This window comes from Amblyraja radiata, chromosome 8 (assembly GCF_010909765.2).
Source record: "Amblyraja radiata isolate CabotCenter1 chromosome 8, sAmbRad1.1.pri, whole genome shotgun sequence".
Taxonomy (NCBI): Eukaryota; Metazoa; Chordata; class Chondrichthyes; order Rajiformes; family Rajidae; genus Amblyraja; species Amblyraja radiata.
This window is the reverse complement of record NC_045963.1, coordinates 34347073-34363968: the sequence shown is the minus strand read 5'-3', so window position 1 is coordinate 34363968 and position 16896 is coordinate 34347073. Positions and strand designations below refer to the sequence as shown.

The 16896-nt window shown below is 46.0% G+C and overlaps 1 protein-coding gene across 1 annotated transcript in view; it reads right to left on the bottom strand.

The window, feature by feature from the left end:
- prkce (protein kinase C epsilon) overlaps positions 1-16896 on the bottom strand; it is a 443521-nt gene that overhangs the window by 7708 nt on the left and 418917 nt on the right. The window contains exon 14 of the mRNA XM_033025532.1: positions 7349-7495. Within this exon, the coding sequence (XP_032881423.1) occupies positions 7349-7495 (147 nt within the window). The remainder of the gene's footprint in view (positions 1-7348; positions 7496-16896) is intronic.

Below are 16896 nucleotides of genomic sequence, written 5' to 3'. Positions count from 1 at the left end.
TCTCTCCTGTGGTAATAATAATAATGGATGGGATTTATATAGCGCCTTTCTAATACTCAAGGCGCTTTACATCGCATTATTCATTCACTCCTCAGTCACACTCGGTGGTGGTAAGCTACTTCTGTAGCCACAGCTGCCCTGGGGCAGACTGACGGAAGCGTGGCTGCCAATCTGCGCCTACGGCCCCTCCGACCACCACCAATCACTCACACACATTCACACACATTCACACACAGGCAAAGGTGGGTGAAGTGTCTTGCCCAAGGACACAACGACAGTATGCACTCCAAGCGGGATTCGAACCGGCTACCTTCCGGTTGCCAGCCAAACACTTAGCCCATTGTGCCATCTGTCGTCCCAATGGCAGTACCCTTCATAGGTACCAGCTGAACAAACTCAACAGCGTCGAAAGCTGAATTTACTCCACGTACAAATACTGCAAGCTGAGTGGTGTCTTCGGTATCTGTACTCTCATCGAGCGCTATTGAGAAGAACTGGGCATTTTTGCAATAGTCCTTTAAACAGTTTTTCACATCCGCTGACATTTCTTCTATTTGTCGTGCAACTGTTCTTGCAGAGAGACTGACATTTGAAAATTAAATATTTTTCTCGAGACATAGAATTTCCACAACTGCCATCAAACCTTCTTTCGCAAAATATCCGTCAGTGAAGGGCTTCATATTTTCTGCTATCGACTTAGAAACCGCGTAGCTAGCACGCGTGTTCCTTTCTGATTCTACACTTCGTTTATTCAACATCAGTCCTCAGAAAAAAACCGCCTGCGGGCCGGATGATTTCAGGTTACGGGCTGGATTCGGCCCGTGGGCCATAGGTTGCCGACCCCTGTGTTAGATACTCAATGGGCTGTGAGTCATAACACTAGTTCTATTAACTTTAGATCTGAACCACTGCTATGGGGATTGAGCCATGGGGAGTGAGGCTGGAGTTTGGATAAGAATCGGATTTCATTGTTATGAGGCAGACTGATCCATACCATTGGGATGTTCAATCTACTCAAACTGGCCTATGCCGTTTGCAATCCAAGTACTGAAAAATAAACTGATGAACTCTAGATAACATAAATCAAATTTTTAAGGATAATATAACTTGAGTCACTGAGGCACAGAGCCACACTGCGTGGAAACAGGCCCTTTGGCCCAACTTGCCCACGCTGACCAATATGCCCCATCTACACTAGTCCCACGTGCCTGCCTTTGACCCATATGCCTCTAAACCTGCCATATCCATGTACCTGTCTAAATGTTTCTTAAACTTTGCGATAGTACCTGCCTCCACTACCTCCTCCGGGAAGTTTTGTTCCATACACCCACCACCCTTTGTGTAAAAAAGTCACCCCTCAGGTTCCCATTAAATCTTTCCCCACTCATCTTCAACCCATGTCTTCTGGTTCTCGATTTCCCTACTCTGGGCAAACGACTCTGTACGTTTACCCAATCTATTCCTCTCATGATTTTGTACACCTCTATAAGCCCAACCTTCATCCTCCTGTGCTCCAAGGAATAAAGTCCTGGCCTACTCAACCTCTCCCTGTAGCTCAATCCCTCGACTCCTAGCAACATCCTTGTAAATCTTCTCTGTACCCTTTCCAACTTGCCAACATCTTTCCTATTACACGGTGACCAAAACTGAGCACAATACTCTAAATGTGGCCTCACCAATGTCTTATCTAACTGTAACATAACCTCCTAACTTCTATACTCAGAGAGGATGAGAAGGATTCCCTGAGATCATTTAGACACAACTGTTGTTGGATTGTCTCATTCAGAGTAAAAAGGAAAAAGCCTCTTTTATGGGTTTAAATGAGTCTTATTGGGTAATAGAAATCCTGAATATCCAAGGAACTGACAACATATTGCCATTGCCCCATGGGTAACAGGACCTACAACAAACTGTACAAATACTTTGTACTACAAATCACACTGCTGCTGAAATATATTTGCACAGAGGCAAAGTGTAGTTAATGGAAAAGAGATCTGTCATTTCATGGTTATTTATAGATGAAACAGAGGGCATTGGAAGCCTTTAATACCTGTTGCAGTCAAAATAACCTTCAACGTGACAAGTAAAGACTGAATGCAACTGTGGGTCAAGCATTATCAAGCAGTTTTCATTTTTCAGGGCCAAGTCCTTTTGAAAATCAAATTATCCCTCTTCCTGGAGTAAAGAGCATCAGTGATCCTTTTAATAGAACCAACAGAAATGTTTGAGATTTGGTCATAGAGATTAGACACAGTTGCATGGAATGATACAGATGCTAGGAGTTTATCTTGATCTCAAAATACAGGCATTTACACACGTGTACATGGCTGCAGGTGCACCTGCAGAGAGCCACCAAATCTATTCTTCTTCTTCTTCTTCTTCTTCATCTTGCGTATGGCGTGCACAGCCTAAAGTTGTAGGACAACTTGTTCTATTTGATCTTATTTGATTATGCACGCCGGGTTGATTGCATTTGTCGAAACAGAGCAGACCACGTGAAGGTTGCAGTCTTCCATCCCAACCAAATCTCTGTGTAGATTAACCTGGAAAACCTCATCATTGGAGACAACACTCCTTGAACAGATTGGAAGGGATGCATGGGTTTTCTATGAACTCTGCGGGGGACAGGGTCTTTGAATGTGAACTCGTTCATGACTCTTCCAGCAATGGACGTGATCTTACCTGTGGTACTCGGGATGATTTACAACGCCCACACAAAAAGTGCAGTCAGCAGATTAATTGTGTATGTAGTCATTGTCATGTCTAAGTATTCAGATGACAGTGGAGCTCAGAGGATGTGTCGAGTGGCAGCTGTTCAATAGCCACCAGATGCCTGGTGAAGATCGGTGGGGGCGCTGCAAGCCGGCAGCCCTGTCAGCAGCGTGTTCGTTTTAAAAAAACTTTTTTTGTTTGTTTAGTATGTTTTAGTGTATGTTTTTAATGTTTCTTTGTGTGTCTTGTGTGGGGGGTGGTGTGGGGGAGTAAGGGGGAAACCACCAGCTGACCCACTCCATCCCTTTCCCAACAATGGCTCTGATCTCCAGGCAACTCCATCCCTCTCCCTGAGGAACCAATCTTTGACCTCCATGTTTTGGATTTCTACCATCCTATTCATCAGAAGCCTCTGGACATTGCTATTTCTGGCCCTATTTAGTCGGGGCCTGCATTTCATCTGCTCCACTGACCCTCTAGATCAGAACATAGTCATAGAGTGATACGGTGTGGAAACAGGCCCATCATCCCAACTTGCCCACACTGGCTAACATGTCCCAGCTACAATAGTCCCACCTGCCCACGTTTGGTCCATATCTCTCCATACCTGTCTTATCCATGTACCTGTCTAACTGTTTCTTAATTCATGGCAGCTTGTTCCATACACTCACCACCCTGTGTGTGAAAACATTACCCCTCAGATTATTTTTAAATCTTTTCCCCTTCACCATAAACCTATGTCCTCTGGTCCTCGATTCATCTACTCTGGGAAAGAGACTCTGTGCATCTACCTGATCTATTCTTCTCATGATTTTATACACCTCTATAAGATCACCCCTTATCCTCCTGCGCTTCAAAGAATATGGTCCCAGTCTACTCGACCTATCCCATCAGGCTGCCTTTAATACCACATGTGTCATTTAAATTATTCCATATGATATTTTTTAATACTGGTAACAAATTGCATTCCTTATCTATGTGTTTATACTTCGAATCATGTAGCTTATCAGCAGTTTTGGACAGAAGCATTCCACATTGTGTTGCTACATCAACCAACATACAAAAACCTCAGTCTTTTTGTGATTTCCCTGATGATATCCCATTGGCATACCAATTGGACATGCCAAATGGAATGACCAATTGTCATGTCCTGTTGCACACTATTATTGTTCTGGAATGACCTTTCCCCCCAGATTCCTGCATACTAGTGTGAGAAGGCCAATTGAATGATTGAGATTATATATTTAGTGATTTAGTTATTATATATTTCCTATTTGGAAAACCACGTCCTTCAGAATTAAACTGTGTTCTGAGATCAGATTCAAAGGGCAAGAGTTACATTGGTTGGGCTGGGCGATACGCAAATAATGGAGCGTTTCTTGACATTGACATAGAAATTGCAAGATAACTTAGAGATCAGAAAATATGCAGGTAACCTGCATTAGGTCAACTGCCGTCATTCTGGACAGGCAAAGCCTATTCATTTCTGAACAATGAGGTAAGATAGGCAAGCAGTCACTCAGACCCAGTCCCACATACCTTTTCTTTCTTCTTGCCTTCTATTCCTTTCTGTCTATCATCTAGACCCACTCCCTCCAAGTCTCTCATCGACCACCACTCCCTCTAAGTTCTTTCGCCATCTTCACCCCACCCCTCTGTTCCCACAATCTCTGCCTCTGGTTCTATATTTCTCCCCTCACCTTTCTTTCCCCCACCCGACTCATCCATCTATCAACCACTCCTTACCCGGATCAACCTGTTACTTGCCAGCTTTTTCTTTCCCATGCCCACCTCCTTCTACCCATTCATTGTTCCATTTTAGTACATATGATAATTACATACTCATGACCCTTGATTATCTCCCTACTACTCCAGTCTGGAAGAAGGATCCCGACCTGAAACGTTGTCTGTCCATTTCCCTCCACAGATCCTACCTGACCCGCTGAGTTCCTCCAACAGTTTGTTTTGTGCACAAGATTTCAGCATCTGCGGTATAACTCACACTGGTCAATTATACTAGCAACTGGAACTGGAACGGCGACTGTCAGAGTGGAACACACACACACACACGCACACACATCGCAAAGGCAGGAACCAGAGCAAGCGGGGGGAGCGCTGTCTGAAATTCACACGGTGAAAAGCGAAGGTGATACAGACACACACTGAGATGAACAGGAAGGTTAAGACGACTAGCACAGTGTACGGTAAGTCCTTTAAAAGAGGGGGGGGGGGGGGGAGAAGGAATGGAGACTCTTTTAAGAAACCAGCCAACTTTTAATAAGCCAGCGATACACAGCTGTGAAGTTCGGCAGACATTTAACATTACCAGTTGGTTATCCTTGGTTCTGAAAACTCGTGCTTACGTTTTTTCCCCCCAATGAGCCAATGAAAATGACCGGTCAGCAAAAGCAATTAACTAAAACTATCTACAACTACCTTGACTACCTATAACTACATGGCGACACCACTACAACTGCACCTACGACTACAGGATTATTGACCTTCTCCATGGAGAGCAATTTCTGGTCGCAGAAAAATTTTCAACATGTTGAAAAATTTGCCGCTACCATACCGAGGCCGTGACTAGTTCCCAGAATGTGGAAACTCCTCCCGACCAAGAAGGAGACTCACTAGAGACCACCAGCGAACACGTGGCGACCAAGTGGCGATCATGTGGCGAGCGCAGAAACTCCTGCACTCGCCTAAAAAGTCGCTTAAGTGGAACAGACCCATGATGAAAGTTTAGGAAATAACTATTGGTAACCACTACAGAAACCGTTCAACTTGTATGAACCTTCTATTGCTTGCTGTTTATGACAACCCCATTAAAAACAGAATAATATGTGTTCACATAGAACTTAGCATACAATGGATATCTATCTTCTATCTATACATAACTAAAACTCTGATCTTGTGCTCTTCTGATTTGTGGGGTTTTTCAATTTGCACAAAAACGGTACGCGATACCGCTATGATTTTTCGCCAGGTTGCTCACCGTTCTCCTGTGCTGCGCATGCAACAAGTTTTGTTCTGGTCGGTAGCATATTATAAAAGTTATCGAGGTTTAAAAATCTTTAAAAACGCATGTGCGCAGATTCCTTCAGTCAGCGCCACGCAGATTGGTCTCTTCTCCTGTCAGTCAATGCAAAGGCCGGGATGGCGACGCCCCTTCCTGTCCCACCTCACTCACAAACTCCTCTCTCCCCTCCTCACAGTAACCTGTCTACCGTCTCCCCCACCACCGGTCGGCGGCCCAGTGGAGGCCCTGGTTCCGTCTTTCTCTCCCTCATCACTCACCCCTCTCCTCCGCCCGCCCTCTGCGGCAATGGCGGTCCCGTCTACCCGTCCCCTCGGGTCCGTCTCCTCCGCCGCCGAAGTTGCGGTAATTCGCCCTCACAGCCTTCTCGGAGGAGATCTTCTCCACCAGCTCATCGAAACTCGTGGTGCCCAACGTGACGAACACCGACTCCATTTCCCCCCCCCGTCCCCGGCGGCGACAGCGATCAGGCAGGCAGGTAGGCGGGTGGGGACGGGCCGAGCGGCAGCAGCAGGCGGTCGGACAGGACAGGGACGGGCCGAGCGGCGGCTGAGCCGGAGTGGGCAGAGGGAGGGAGGGAGAGTCGGGTTTCAGGGTGGCCGAGCAGTTTGCGTGGAGTTTGAGTAACTCGCACACACACACACATACACACACTCGATACAAACTGGTCCAATCGTCAAGTCAACGGGATCTAAACCACAGCTAACAATGAATGACCTGTGGAGGAAGGAACTGCAGATGCTGCTTTTTATAGATGGAGGGAGGGAGGGACGGAGTGACTGGGGGTAGGGGTTAGGAGAGGGAGGGAGAGGTGAGGGAGGGATTGGGGGAGGGGAGGAGAGGGGAAAGATCCTGGGGAGGTGAGTAGATAGAGTGGGTGGATTGAGGGAGAGGAAGGGGTAGGGAGGGAGAGGGGAAAGTGGGGGAGGTGAGGAGAGTGGGAGAGGAGGGATAATAGAGAGAGAGGAGGGGGGGAGTGGAGGGGTAGGGAGTGGGGAATAAAGGGAGAAGAGGGTAGTGGGGGAGGTCAGGAGGGATAGTGGGGGGGGGGGGGGATAAGGGAAGGTGAGTAAAAGTGGGGGAGAGAGGGCCAGGAGGGGGGTAGGGAGGAGAGAGGAGTTATGGAGGGCTGGAGGGAGTGACTGAGCATAGGGGAAAGGATAGGGAGGGAGAGGTGAGGGAGGGATTGGGGGAGGGGAGGAGGAGAGGGGTAAGAAGAGGGAGGGTGAAGAGGAGGGGGAGGGAGTGCTGGGGGATGAGGGGAAATGAGTTGTGCCTGCGCAGTTGGGGGCTATGTTGCTGTTGCGGAATATTGCTGTGGGGGGATGGGTTGCATTGGGGGAACGGGTGAGTGGTGGAATATTGCTTTGGGGAACGGGTTGCGTTGGGGGACCAGGGGTCTCACTTAGTCTAGTAAAGCACAAACATGAAAGGGCTTAAAGAAAATCAATTTGTTTTGAAGATATTAAAAAAAACAGGTAATTAATATTCTTCTTTACAGTCTATAAAAGCACTGTTAATGAGCTTCTACATCCGCATGTATAATGCGATGTTGTAAATGTATTTACATGTAAATAAACTGCAAGACAATGCACTTACTATCCTTGGTTTAAAAGGGGGTTTGATTTTCTTCTGTTCCAACAGCACCCAGTCAATTTCCTTGAAAAATAGGTGTTGTTTAATTGCCTCTTCCCCACCTTGTGATGTAACACAGCCCAGACGTTTATTTGGGCTTTTCGTCATGAACTGAAATAGAGAAAGACAGACATTAAATACTGTAAATGTATGGCATTTCATGGACAATGTAATCAAACACATAGTATTTCCTTATATACAATAGTGTAAGAGAGCCATAACAAATGATGTAACTGTCAGTTCAATTGGAACAATGCAGGATGCACAATATGATGTTAACTTTTGCAGAAAATGTTAAGGTTTTTAATTCTCAAAAATGCCAAAAACAAAAGGCAGCAATCTGGAAATAACAGTCTGTGATTAGAAAATTTTGGAAGCCAGAAAGGATGAATAAGGATATTCCAAATCAATATATGATTCTGATTTTATGAATATCCTAGAGGTAACTATAATGATGGGGCTTTTTAGGCCGTCAATTTATGAACAGGGCTGTTGTGGAAAAATAGGTTTGTAGGATGCAAACACAGTTACATTTTGAAAGAGGTAGAAATTGGGCATTGGGAACTTTTTTCTTCCTTGATCAGAGTAAGAGTTATAGATCATATCATCAGTTTTAAAATTCTTAAAGTGATTGGACTTTTGTTAAATCCATTTTTACACAGTAGATGGCCAAATATTTAGTCTGTTTAGAATGTAATTATATACGAGATTCAGTGTGATGTCAGCCACAGTCTATTCTGTAAGGGAGTTATTCAAACTGTTCAAAGAAACATATGCTCTGTGTTCAGTCTGACAATCACCTGGGTTCCTGAAAACGTGGTTTCCCAAATCTTCTGAAGTCTGGCTCCTTGAAACTTCAAAGGACAGGTGCCAGGAAGTATTTCTTTACATAGAGGGTGGTTAACAGTTGGAATGGATTGCCAGGAAGCATAGTTAAAACTAAGACAATTGACTCAGTTAGGAAGTAACCTGATGTTGTAATCGGAAAACAGTAGTTCTGGCATTCTGAGGTGGCAAGTTCAAATGGCCAAAAAGCTTTCTTCATGTGAACTAATTGTGTAACCTGATTAAAAACCCTTGTTACTAATTTAAGAGAAGATAGCAGATTATGTGATTTTGGCCCTGATCACAATTTTGGGGTTTACAAAGTTAAAAATAGCATATCCTACGCCAGATTAACAATTAACATTGGGAATTATTTTTTAATGGAGCACTGGCAGAAACCTGACTTACACCGAGCAAGAGAACGTGCAATAAAATCCTTGGATCACAGGACTTTCTGTGCTCAACAGCTCAATGGGTAAAGAAACCTGGAGTCATTGGTATCATATGATGTAAGATCAACAACACAACACATTACATTTTATTTCTGTTTCCAGCAATTACTATTCTTAATTTAAATTTCAGTAACAGCAGGTATTTGGCTTTTGTAATAGAGTTTTGTTCTGATAACCTGGGCAGAATCCAGTGGAGGCAGACAATTTGGCCTTCTTAGAACTGCTTGACTTACATAGCTTTGAAAAAAATACCATGAAAACGAAGTCATCATTATAAAACTCAGGCAATCTGATTCAACAAACTACAGGCTAGGCAATGAAGAGAAGCTTCTTCAATCTTTGAGTCCTGACCCATACTGGGATAGGTGACTCAATTGGGAATGACAATAATGGCGCTGGAATTGGTCTCAAGGTAACATCATGACAGACAATGGAAGTCCATAGTTGAGGAAACGGAAGATTTTCTCAGCTGATCCAGCTAAAAATTGTACATGAATGTAACAAGGTGAGAGGGAAAAGATTTAATAGGAACCTAAGGAGCAACCTTTTCACACAGAGGGTGTGGGCATATGGAGCGGGCTGTCAGAGGAGGTAATTGAGGCAGGTACTATAACAACATTTAAAAGACATTAGGGCAGGTACATAGATAGGAAAGGTTTAGAGGGATATGGACCAAGGGGAGGCAGGTGCGACTAGCATAAATGGGGCACCTTGGTCGGCATGGGCAAGTTGGACCTTTTTCCAAGCTGTATTACTCTATGAATGAAAGTTGGAGATGGTGGGACCAAACATATTTTATGTTTCACATCACTTGTCATTGCTACCTCCCGCTTCACATAGGAACAGAACATTGAGGACAGCTGGCATCCATGGACTTTCCGAAGAGGGGAATGGGAATTGAGCAGTGGGAAGAAATTGGAATAGATCCTTGTTCTGCAAACAGTTTTTCTCCATTATGTCATTTTCCGAGATTTGAGCATCTCATTGTAGCCCTAATCCTGGATTCCAAATGAATTATTTATGCAACATTTTTGAGCATTCATCTGGGTTGACCTTTTATAGTGATTTTGCCATTCATTTCACATAATTCATTACCAAATAAATACCAAGCACGTTAGAGGCTAGGTATTCTGCAGCAAGTGACTTGCTTCCTGATATTACACAAATTCTCCACCATCCACGTCAGGAGCATGATAGGATGAGTCTGAAGAAGGGTCTCCACCCGAAGCATCACCCATTCCTTCTCTCCAGAGATGCTGCCTGCCCCTCTGAGTTACTCCCGCATTTTGTCAACCTTCGATTTAAACTAACATCTGCAGTTCTTTCCCACGCATGATAAGATGATCTCCACTTTCCTGGATGAGCGCAGCTTACACAACTCTACAGAAGCTCTACCCCATCCCGAACAAAGCTTCTTTGGGGTAGAACCAAGCTTAGTATCCTACCTATCCTCTCAGCAAAAGCCAGTCAGCCAGGTTGTTAAAATTGCCCAGTTTACTTACTCACTCTTGAAACTCCTTTCCCGAACAGTGAAGGTACCTGCCCACACCAGGTATTGGCTTTTGGGGTTTGTCTGCTAAATATCTTTGGACAATTTGAGCAGCCTTCTTGCAAGGGCTTCCCCTCCGTGATGACGTTGGGAAGTGGACGTGGTAGCTGAGCAGTCCTAAATGGATGGTTTATATATTCTTTGTGAGATCCTCGACTACCGCATCATTTTACTCTGAGGACTTTTCTACTCAACACATACGTCTTCCATGGAATCGCCCTAGCCGTTGATCATGCCACTTACCTGGTATCAGCACATTTCCAGCAATCTAGTGGGAGAGTCTAGGACTAGAGGTCATAGCCTCAGAATTAAAGGACATTATTTTAGGAAGGAGATGAGGAGAAATTTCTTTAGTCAGAGGGTGGTGAATCTGTAGAATTATTTTCCCCAGAAGGCTGTGGAGGCCAAGTCAGTGGATATTTTTAAAGCAGAGATAGATTCTTGATTAGTACAGGTGTTAGAGGTTATGGGGAGAATGCAGGAGAATGGAGTTAGGAGGGAGAGAGAGATAGATCAGCCATGATTGAATGGCGGACTAGACTTGATGGGCCGAATGGCCTAATTCTACTCCTATCACATGACTTTATGCCCTAATCTGGGTGATTTTCTGCCACATTTCATGATCTGCAAAGCACCAAGTTCGATGCAAGCCTAACTGACTGTATTTGTAGCCAATAAAAATCCCCATGGCTTCAATTTTGGGCAGATAGTCCGCATTGCTGCCCGCTCACACAAAATTGGTGCAGTTAAAAGTCACACTTTGCAACCGACCTGCCATTTGTAAGGCCTATTGGTAATCTTGGATTCTTACCTTGAAAGAGCTGTACATATGTATCTCTAACTTTCTCAATTTGCCACCCTGATAAGGATTTTAATACCTTGGGTGTTTCTCATTTCACAATGCATTCTGTGCATGGAACAGCAGATATTATTTTATGGCCTGTGTTGCTAATCTGCTAACCTACTCATGTTCTCTTAAGGGCCTGTCCCACTGTACGAGGTAATTCAAGAGTTCTCACGAGTTTCCCCTGATTCGAACTCGGAGAATTACAGTAATAGCCGTTCGTAGGTACTCGGGGCTCTCGTGGACATTTTTCACAGTGCTGAAAAAACTTCACGAATTACCGCGTTTCCCGAGTACCTGCCGTTAGCATTACGAGCCGCTACGAGACATCCACGAGCTCTGACGTAGCCGCTACGTACACTCTACGTACTTACCATGAGTTTGATTTATTTTTAAACTCGGGAGAGCTCTTCAATTACCTCGTACAGTGGGACAGGCCCTTTACTTACTCCCGCAGTCTTCCTGTTGGCCGAAGACCAAAGCATTTATGCATATAATTCTCTAAATAGTTGGAGTGTTACAGTGATTTACTATAACATGTTTTTAGAAAAATATTCCCAAATTAAAAGTATGGATTTATTCCACAAAAAACATACCCAGAATTTAACATATAACCCAAGGCGTGGCTCGGGTCATTTACTTAGATAAAAAAAGTCTTTCAGTAAATATTTTAAAACGTCACTTCATTTAACTCAAATATTGATGCATTTCTTTACTTAATCATTGACTGATTTTTTCAATTGGTTTTAGGTTTTGTTGCACTTTCCAGGGTAAATCATCACATTAATCATGGACATCAAGAACAAAGTTCCCTCAATTAAGAATATAAGGAATATATTCAGATATAGGTAATATGATCCCTCAAGTGTGCTATTCTGATGCTGGCTATGGCTTCAGGCGACTCACATTTCTCTGAGAGAAGGAATTCCTCTCCATCTATATAACTAAAAGTCTCATCTTGACCACTTCCTGTCCGCGCTGTATATTGATTTTAGAAAAAAAACGCTACCCTATATCGCTATGATTTTTGGCCCTCTTACTCACAGTTAAAGCACACGGTATTGGGGGTTCAGTATTGATGTGGATAGAGAACTGGCTGGCAGACAGGAAGCAAAGAGTAGGAGTAAACGGGTCCTTTTCACAATGGCAGGCAGTGACTAGTGGGGTACCGCAAGGCTCAGTGCTGGGATCCCAGCTATTTACGATATATATTAATGATTTGGACGAGGGAATTGAATGCAACATCTCCAAGTTTGCGAATGACACGAAGCTGGGGGGCAGTGTTAGCTGTGTGGAGGATGCTAGGAGGCTGCAAGGTGACTTGGATAGGCTGGGTGAGTGGGCAAATGCATGGCAGATGCAGTATAATGTGGATAAATGTGAGGTTATCCACTTTGGTGGCAAAAACAGGAAAGTAGACTATTATCTGAATGGTGGCCGATTAGGAAAGGGGGAGATGCAACGAGACCTGGGTGTCATGGTACACCAGTCATTAAAAGTAGGCATGCAGGTGCAGCAGGCAGTGAAGAAGGCGAATGGTATGTTAGCATTCATAGCAAAAGGATTTGAGTATAGGAACAGGGAGGTTCTACTGCAGTTGTACAGGGTCTTGGTGAGACCACGCCTGGAGTATTGCGTACAGTTTTGGTCTCCTAATCTGAGGAAAGACATTCTTGCCATAGAGGCAGTACAGAGAAGGTTCACCAGACTGATTCCTTGGATGTCAGGACTTTCATATGAAGAAAGACTGGATAGACTCGGTTTGTACTCGCTAGAATTTAGAAGATTGAGGGGGGATCTTATAGAAACTTACAAAATTCTTAAGGGGTTGGACTGGCTAGAGGCAGGAAGATTGTTCCTGATGTTGGGGAAGTCCAGAACAAGGGGTCACAGTTTAAGGATAAGGGGGAAATCTTTTAGGACTGAGATGAGGAAAACATTTTCACACAGAGAGTGGTGAATCTCTGGAATTCTCTGCCACAGAAGGTAGTTGAGGCCAGTTCATTGGCTATATTTAAGAGGGAGTTAGATGTGGCCCTTGTGGCTAAAGGGATCAGGGGGTATGGAGAGAAGGCAGGTACAGGATACTGAGTTGGATGATCAGCCATGATCATATTGAATGGCGGTGCAGGCTCGAAGGGCCGAATGGCCTACTCCTGCACCTATTTTCTATGTTTCTATGTCCTCCTCCACTGAGGCAGGCCCGAGGATTTTTCCAATCGATGAAAAATAAAAAAGTTATGAGTGTTTAAAAAGTTTTTGAGTGACTGAGCTGCCAGCCCACCAGGCCCGAGTGACTGAGCTGCCAGCCCACCAGGCCTGAGTGACTGAGCTGCCAGCCCACCAGGCCTGAGTGACTGAGCTGCCAGCCCACCAGGCCTGAGTGACTGAGCGGCCAGCCCACCAGGCCTGAGTGACTGAGCTGCTAGCCCACCAGGCCTGAGTGACTGAGCTGCCAGCCCACCAGGCCTGAGTGACTGAGCTGCCAGCCCAAGAATCCATTCGGCCCACAATGTCTGGACTAGCCCTCCGGAAACCAGTCCCTTCAGCCCTCAACACCCATACTAGCGCTCCAGAACGTCACCCCCCCCCCCCCCCCCCCCCCCCCACTGGCCACCAATATTGGAATTGATGTAGAGGTGGAATATTGCGTTGGGGGACCAGCCCTCCCGTGTGAACATCGGACCCAACGGGTCCCACTTAGTCTAGTCGCCACTATAAATGTGCAATTCCTTTCCTGAATATTTGCAACACGACCACTTAGCATCTAATTTGTAAAGCCCTCTTAGAATCCTGTAGCTTCAACAAAGTCAAGTCGAGTTGAGTTCATGGTCATAGGTATAAGTATGGTGAGTTAAAGGTACAATGAAATTCTTGCCGAAAGCAGCATCACAGGCACGTAGATTAATACAATGCACACTACAGATAAATTACACATAGATTCTGCAAGACAGTGAAAAGAGAAAGACTGTCCAGGAAACAAGATATTAGTGCAAAATCCCAATTAGGAATCAAATCCATTCAGATTCAGATTCAGATTCAGATTCAACTTTAATTGTCAGTGTACAATACAGAGACAACGAAATGCAGTTAGCATCTCCCTGGAAGAGCGACATAGAATATCATTTCAATAAATAAAACTATTTACATGTATACAGACATAGTGTTTTTCCTGTGGGAGGAGTGTCCGGGGGGGGGGGGGGGGGGGTGATTGGCAGTCACCGAGGTACATTGTTGAGTAGTGTGACAGCTGCAGGGAAGAAGCTGTTCCTGGACCTACTGGTCCGGCAACGGAGAGACCTGTAGCGCCTCCCGGATGGTAGGAGGGTAAACAGTCCATGGTTGGGGTGAGAGCAGTCCTTGGCGATGCTGAGCGCCCTCCGCAGACAACGCTTGCTTTGGACAGACTCAATGGAGGGGAGCGAGGAACCGGTGATGCGTTGGGCAATTTTCACCACCCTCTGCAGTGCTTTCCGGTCGGAGACAGAGCAGTTTCCATACCATACTGTGATACAGTTGGTAAGGATGCTCTCGATGGTGCAGCGGTAGAAGTTCACCAGGATCTGAGGAGACAGATGGATCTTCTTCAGTCTCCTCAGGAAGAAGAGACGCTGGTGAGCCTTCTTGACCAGAGTTGAGGTATTGTGGGTCCAAGAGAGGTCATCGGAGATGTTGACCCCCAGGAACCTGAAGCTGGAAACACGTTCCACCTCCGTCCCGTTGATGTGGATGGGGGTGTGCGTGCTGCCCCTAGACCTCCTGAAGTCTACAATTAGCTCCTTGGTCTTCTTGGAGTTAAGGGCCAGGTTGTTGTCAGCGCACCATGCTGCTAGGAGCTGGACCTCCTCCCTATAGGCCGACTCATCGTCGTTGCTGATGTATCATCTGCATACTTGATGATGGTGTTAGTACCATGTACAGGTGTGCAGTCGTAGGTGAAGAGGGAGTAGAGGAGGGGGTTCAACACACAGCCCTGTGGAACGCCGGTGTTCAGGGTGAGGGTTGAAGAGGTGTGCTTGTCTGTTGGTTAGAAAGTCCAGTATCCAGTTGCAGAGGGAGGGGTCGATGCCCAGGTTACCGAGTTTGGTGATCAGTTTAGAGGATATAATGGTGTTGAATGCTGAGCTGTAATCGATGAACAGCATTCTTACGTAAGTGTCTCTGTTGTCGAGGCGGGAGAGGGCGGAGTGAAGTGCCGTTGAGATGGCATCCTCCGTACTCCTGTTCTTGCGGTAGGCAAACTGATAGGGATCCAATGTGCGGGGTAGGCAGACTTTGAGGTGTGCCAAGACCAGCCTCTCGAAGCACTTGGTGATGATGGGGGTAAGTGCAACTGGGCGGAAGTCGTTGAGGCTTGCCGCAGTGGAGTGTTTTGGCACCGGCACGATGGAGGTGGTTTTAAGGCACGTGGGGACAACTGCTTGGGCAAGTGACAGGTTGAAGATGTCAGTCCAGACGTCTGTCAGCTGCGCAGCACAGGCCCTGAGGACGCGCCCGGGGATGCCGTCAGGGCCAGCAGCCTTAAGTGCATTAGTCCTACTCAGTGCCACGTACACGTCGTAGGGGGTGAGTATGAGGGGTTGGTGATCAGCAGGGAACACAGCCTTGATGGCTGTCTCTAGATTGTCCCTGTCGAAGCGGCCATAGAAGTGGTTAAGCTCCTCAAGGAAGGAGGCGTCGCTGGATGTGGGGGTGGTGTTGGTGGGTCTATAGTCCGTGATGGGCTGGATGCCTTGCCACATGCGTCGTGGGTCGGAGTTGTTGTTGAAGTGCTCCTCAATCCTGAGCTTATGGCAGTGCTTGGCCTTCTTGATGCCCCTCTTCAGGTTAGCCCAGGATGAACTGTAGGCTCGAGCATCGCATGACCTGAAAGCGGTGTCCCGTGCTTTCAGCAGTAGCCTGACCTCGCTGTTCATCCATGGCTTCTGATTCGGGAATATGGTCACCCGTTTGAGGGAGGTGACACTGTTGATGGTGGAGTTTATAAAGTCCAGAACAGAGGATGTGTAGGAATCAATGTTCGTGTGGGAGTCAAGGGTGGCTTGGACTGCAAACGCCTTCCAGTCAGTGTTTCCAAAACACTGCTGAAGTGTGGAGTCCGCTTCCTCTGACCAGACTTTAACTGTCCTCACAGTGGGTTTAACCCATCTGATGAGTGGGGAGTACTTAGGGAGCAGGAACAATGAGAGGTGATCAGACTGACCAAGGTGGGGGAGGGGGACAGCTTTGTAAGCTTCAGCCATGTTAGTGTAGACTTTGTCCAGTGTCTTGTCTACTCTAGTGGGGAAGGATACATGTTGGTGGAATTTGGGGAGTACAGTCTTCAGGTTGGAGTGATTGAAGTCACCCGCAACAATGAAGGCTGCCTCGAGGTTGTGCGTCTGTTGTTTGCTAATGGCAGTATGCAGCTCTTTCATTGCAAGCATCAGGAGGGATATAGGCTGCAGTCACAACAGTGGAGGTGAACTCTCTGGGCAGATAGAACGGTCTGCATCTAACCAAGAGGAACTCAAGGTTAGCTGAGCAGTGACTCTCGATGATGGTGGAGTCCGTGCACCATGCTTTATTTACATAAATGCACAGACCCCCACCTCTGGTCTTACCGGAGTCTGTTGTCCCGTCCGCTCGGAGTAAATGACGCCCCATTAGCTGGATGGCGCTATCAGGAACGTCGATGTTGAGCCAAGTTTCCATGAAGATCAGGATGTTGCAGTCTTTGATCCAGTTGTGGGAGGTGATCCTTAGCCTGAGTTCGTCCATTTTGTTTGCCAGTGAGCGCACGTTGGCGAGGAAAAGGCTAGGAATCGCTAGCCTCTGTGGGGCTAGCTCTAACCTGGCCTTT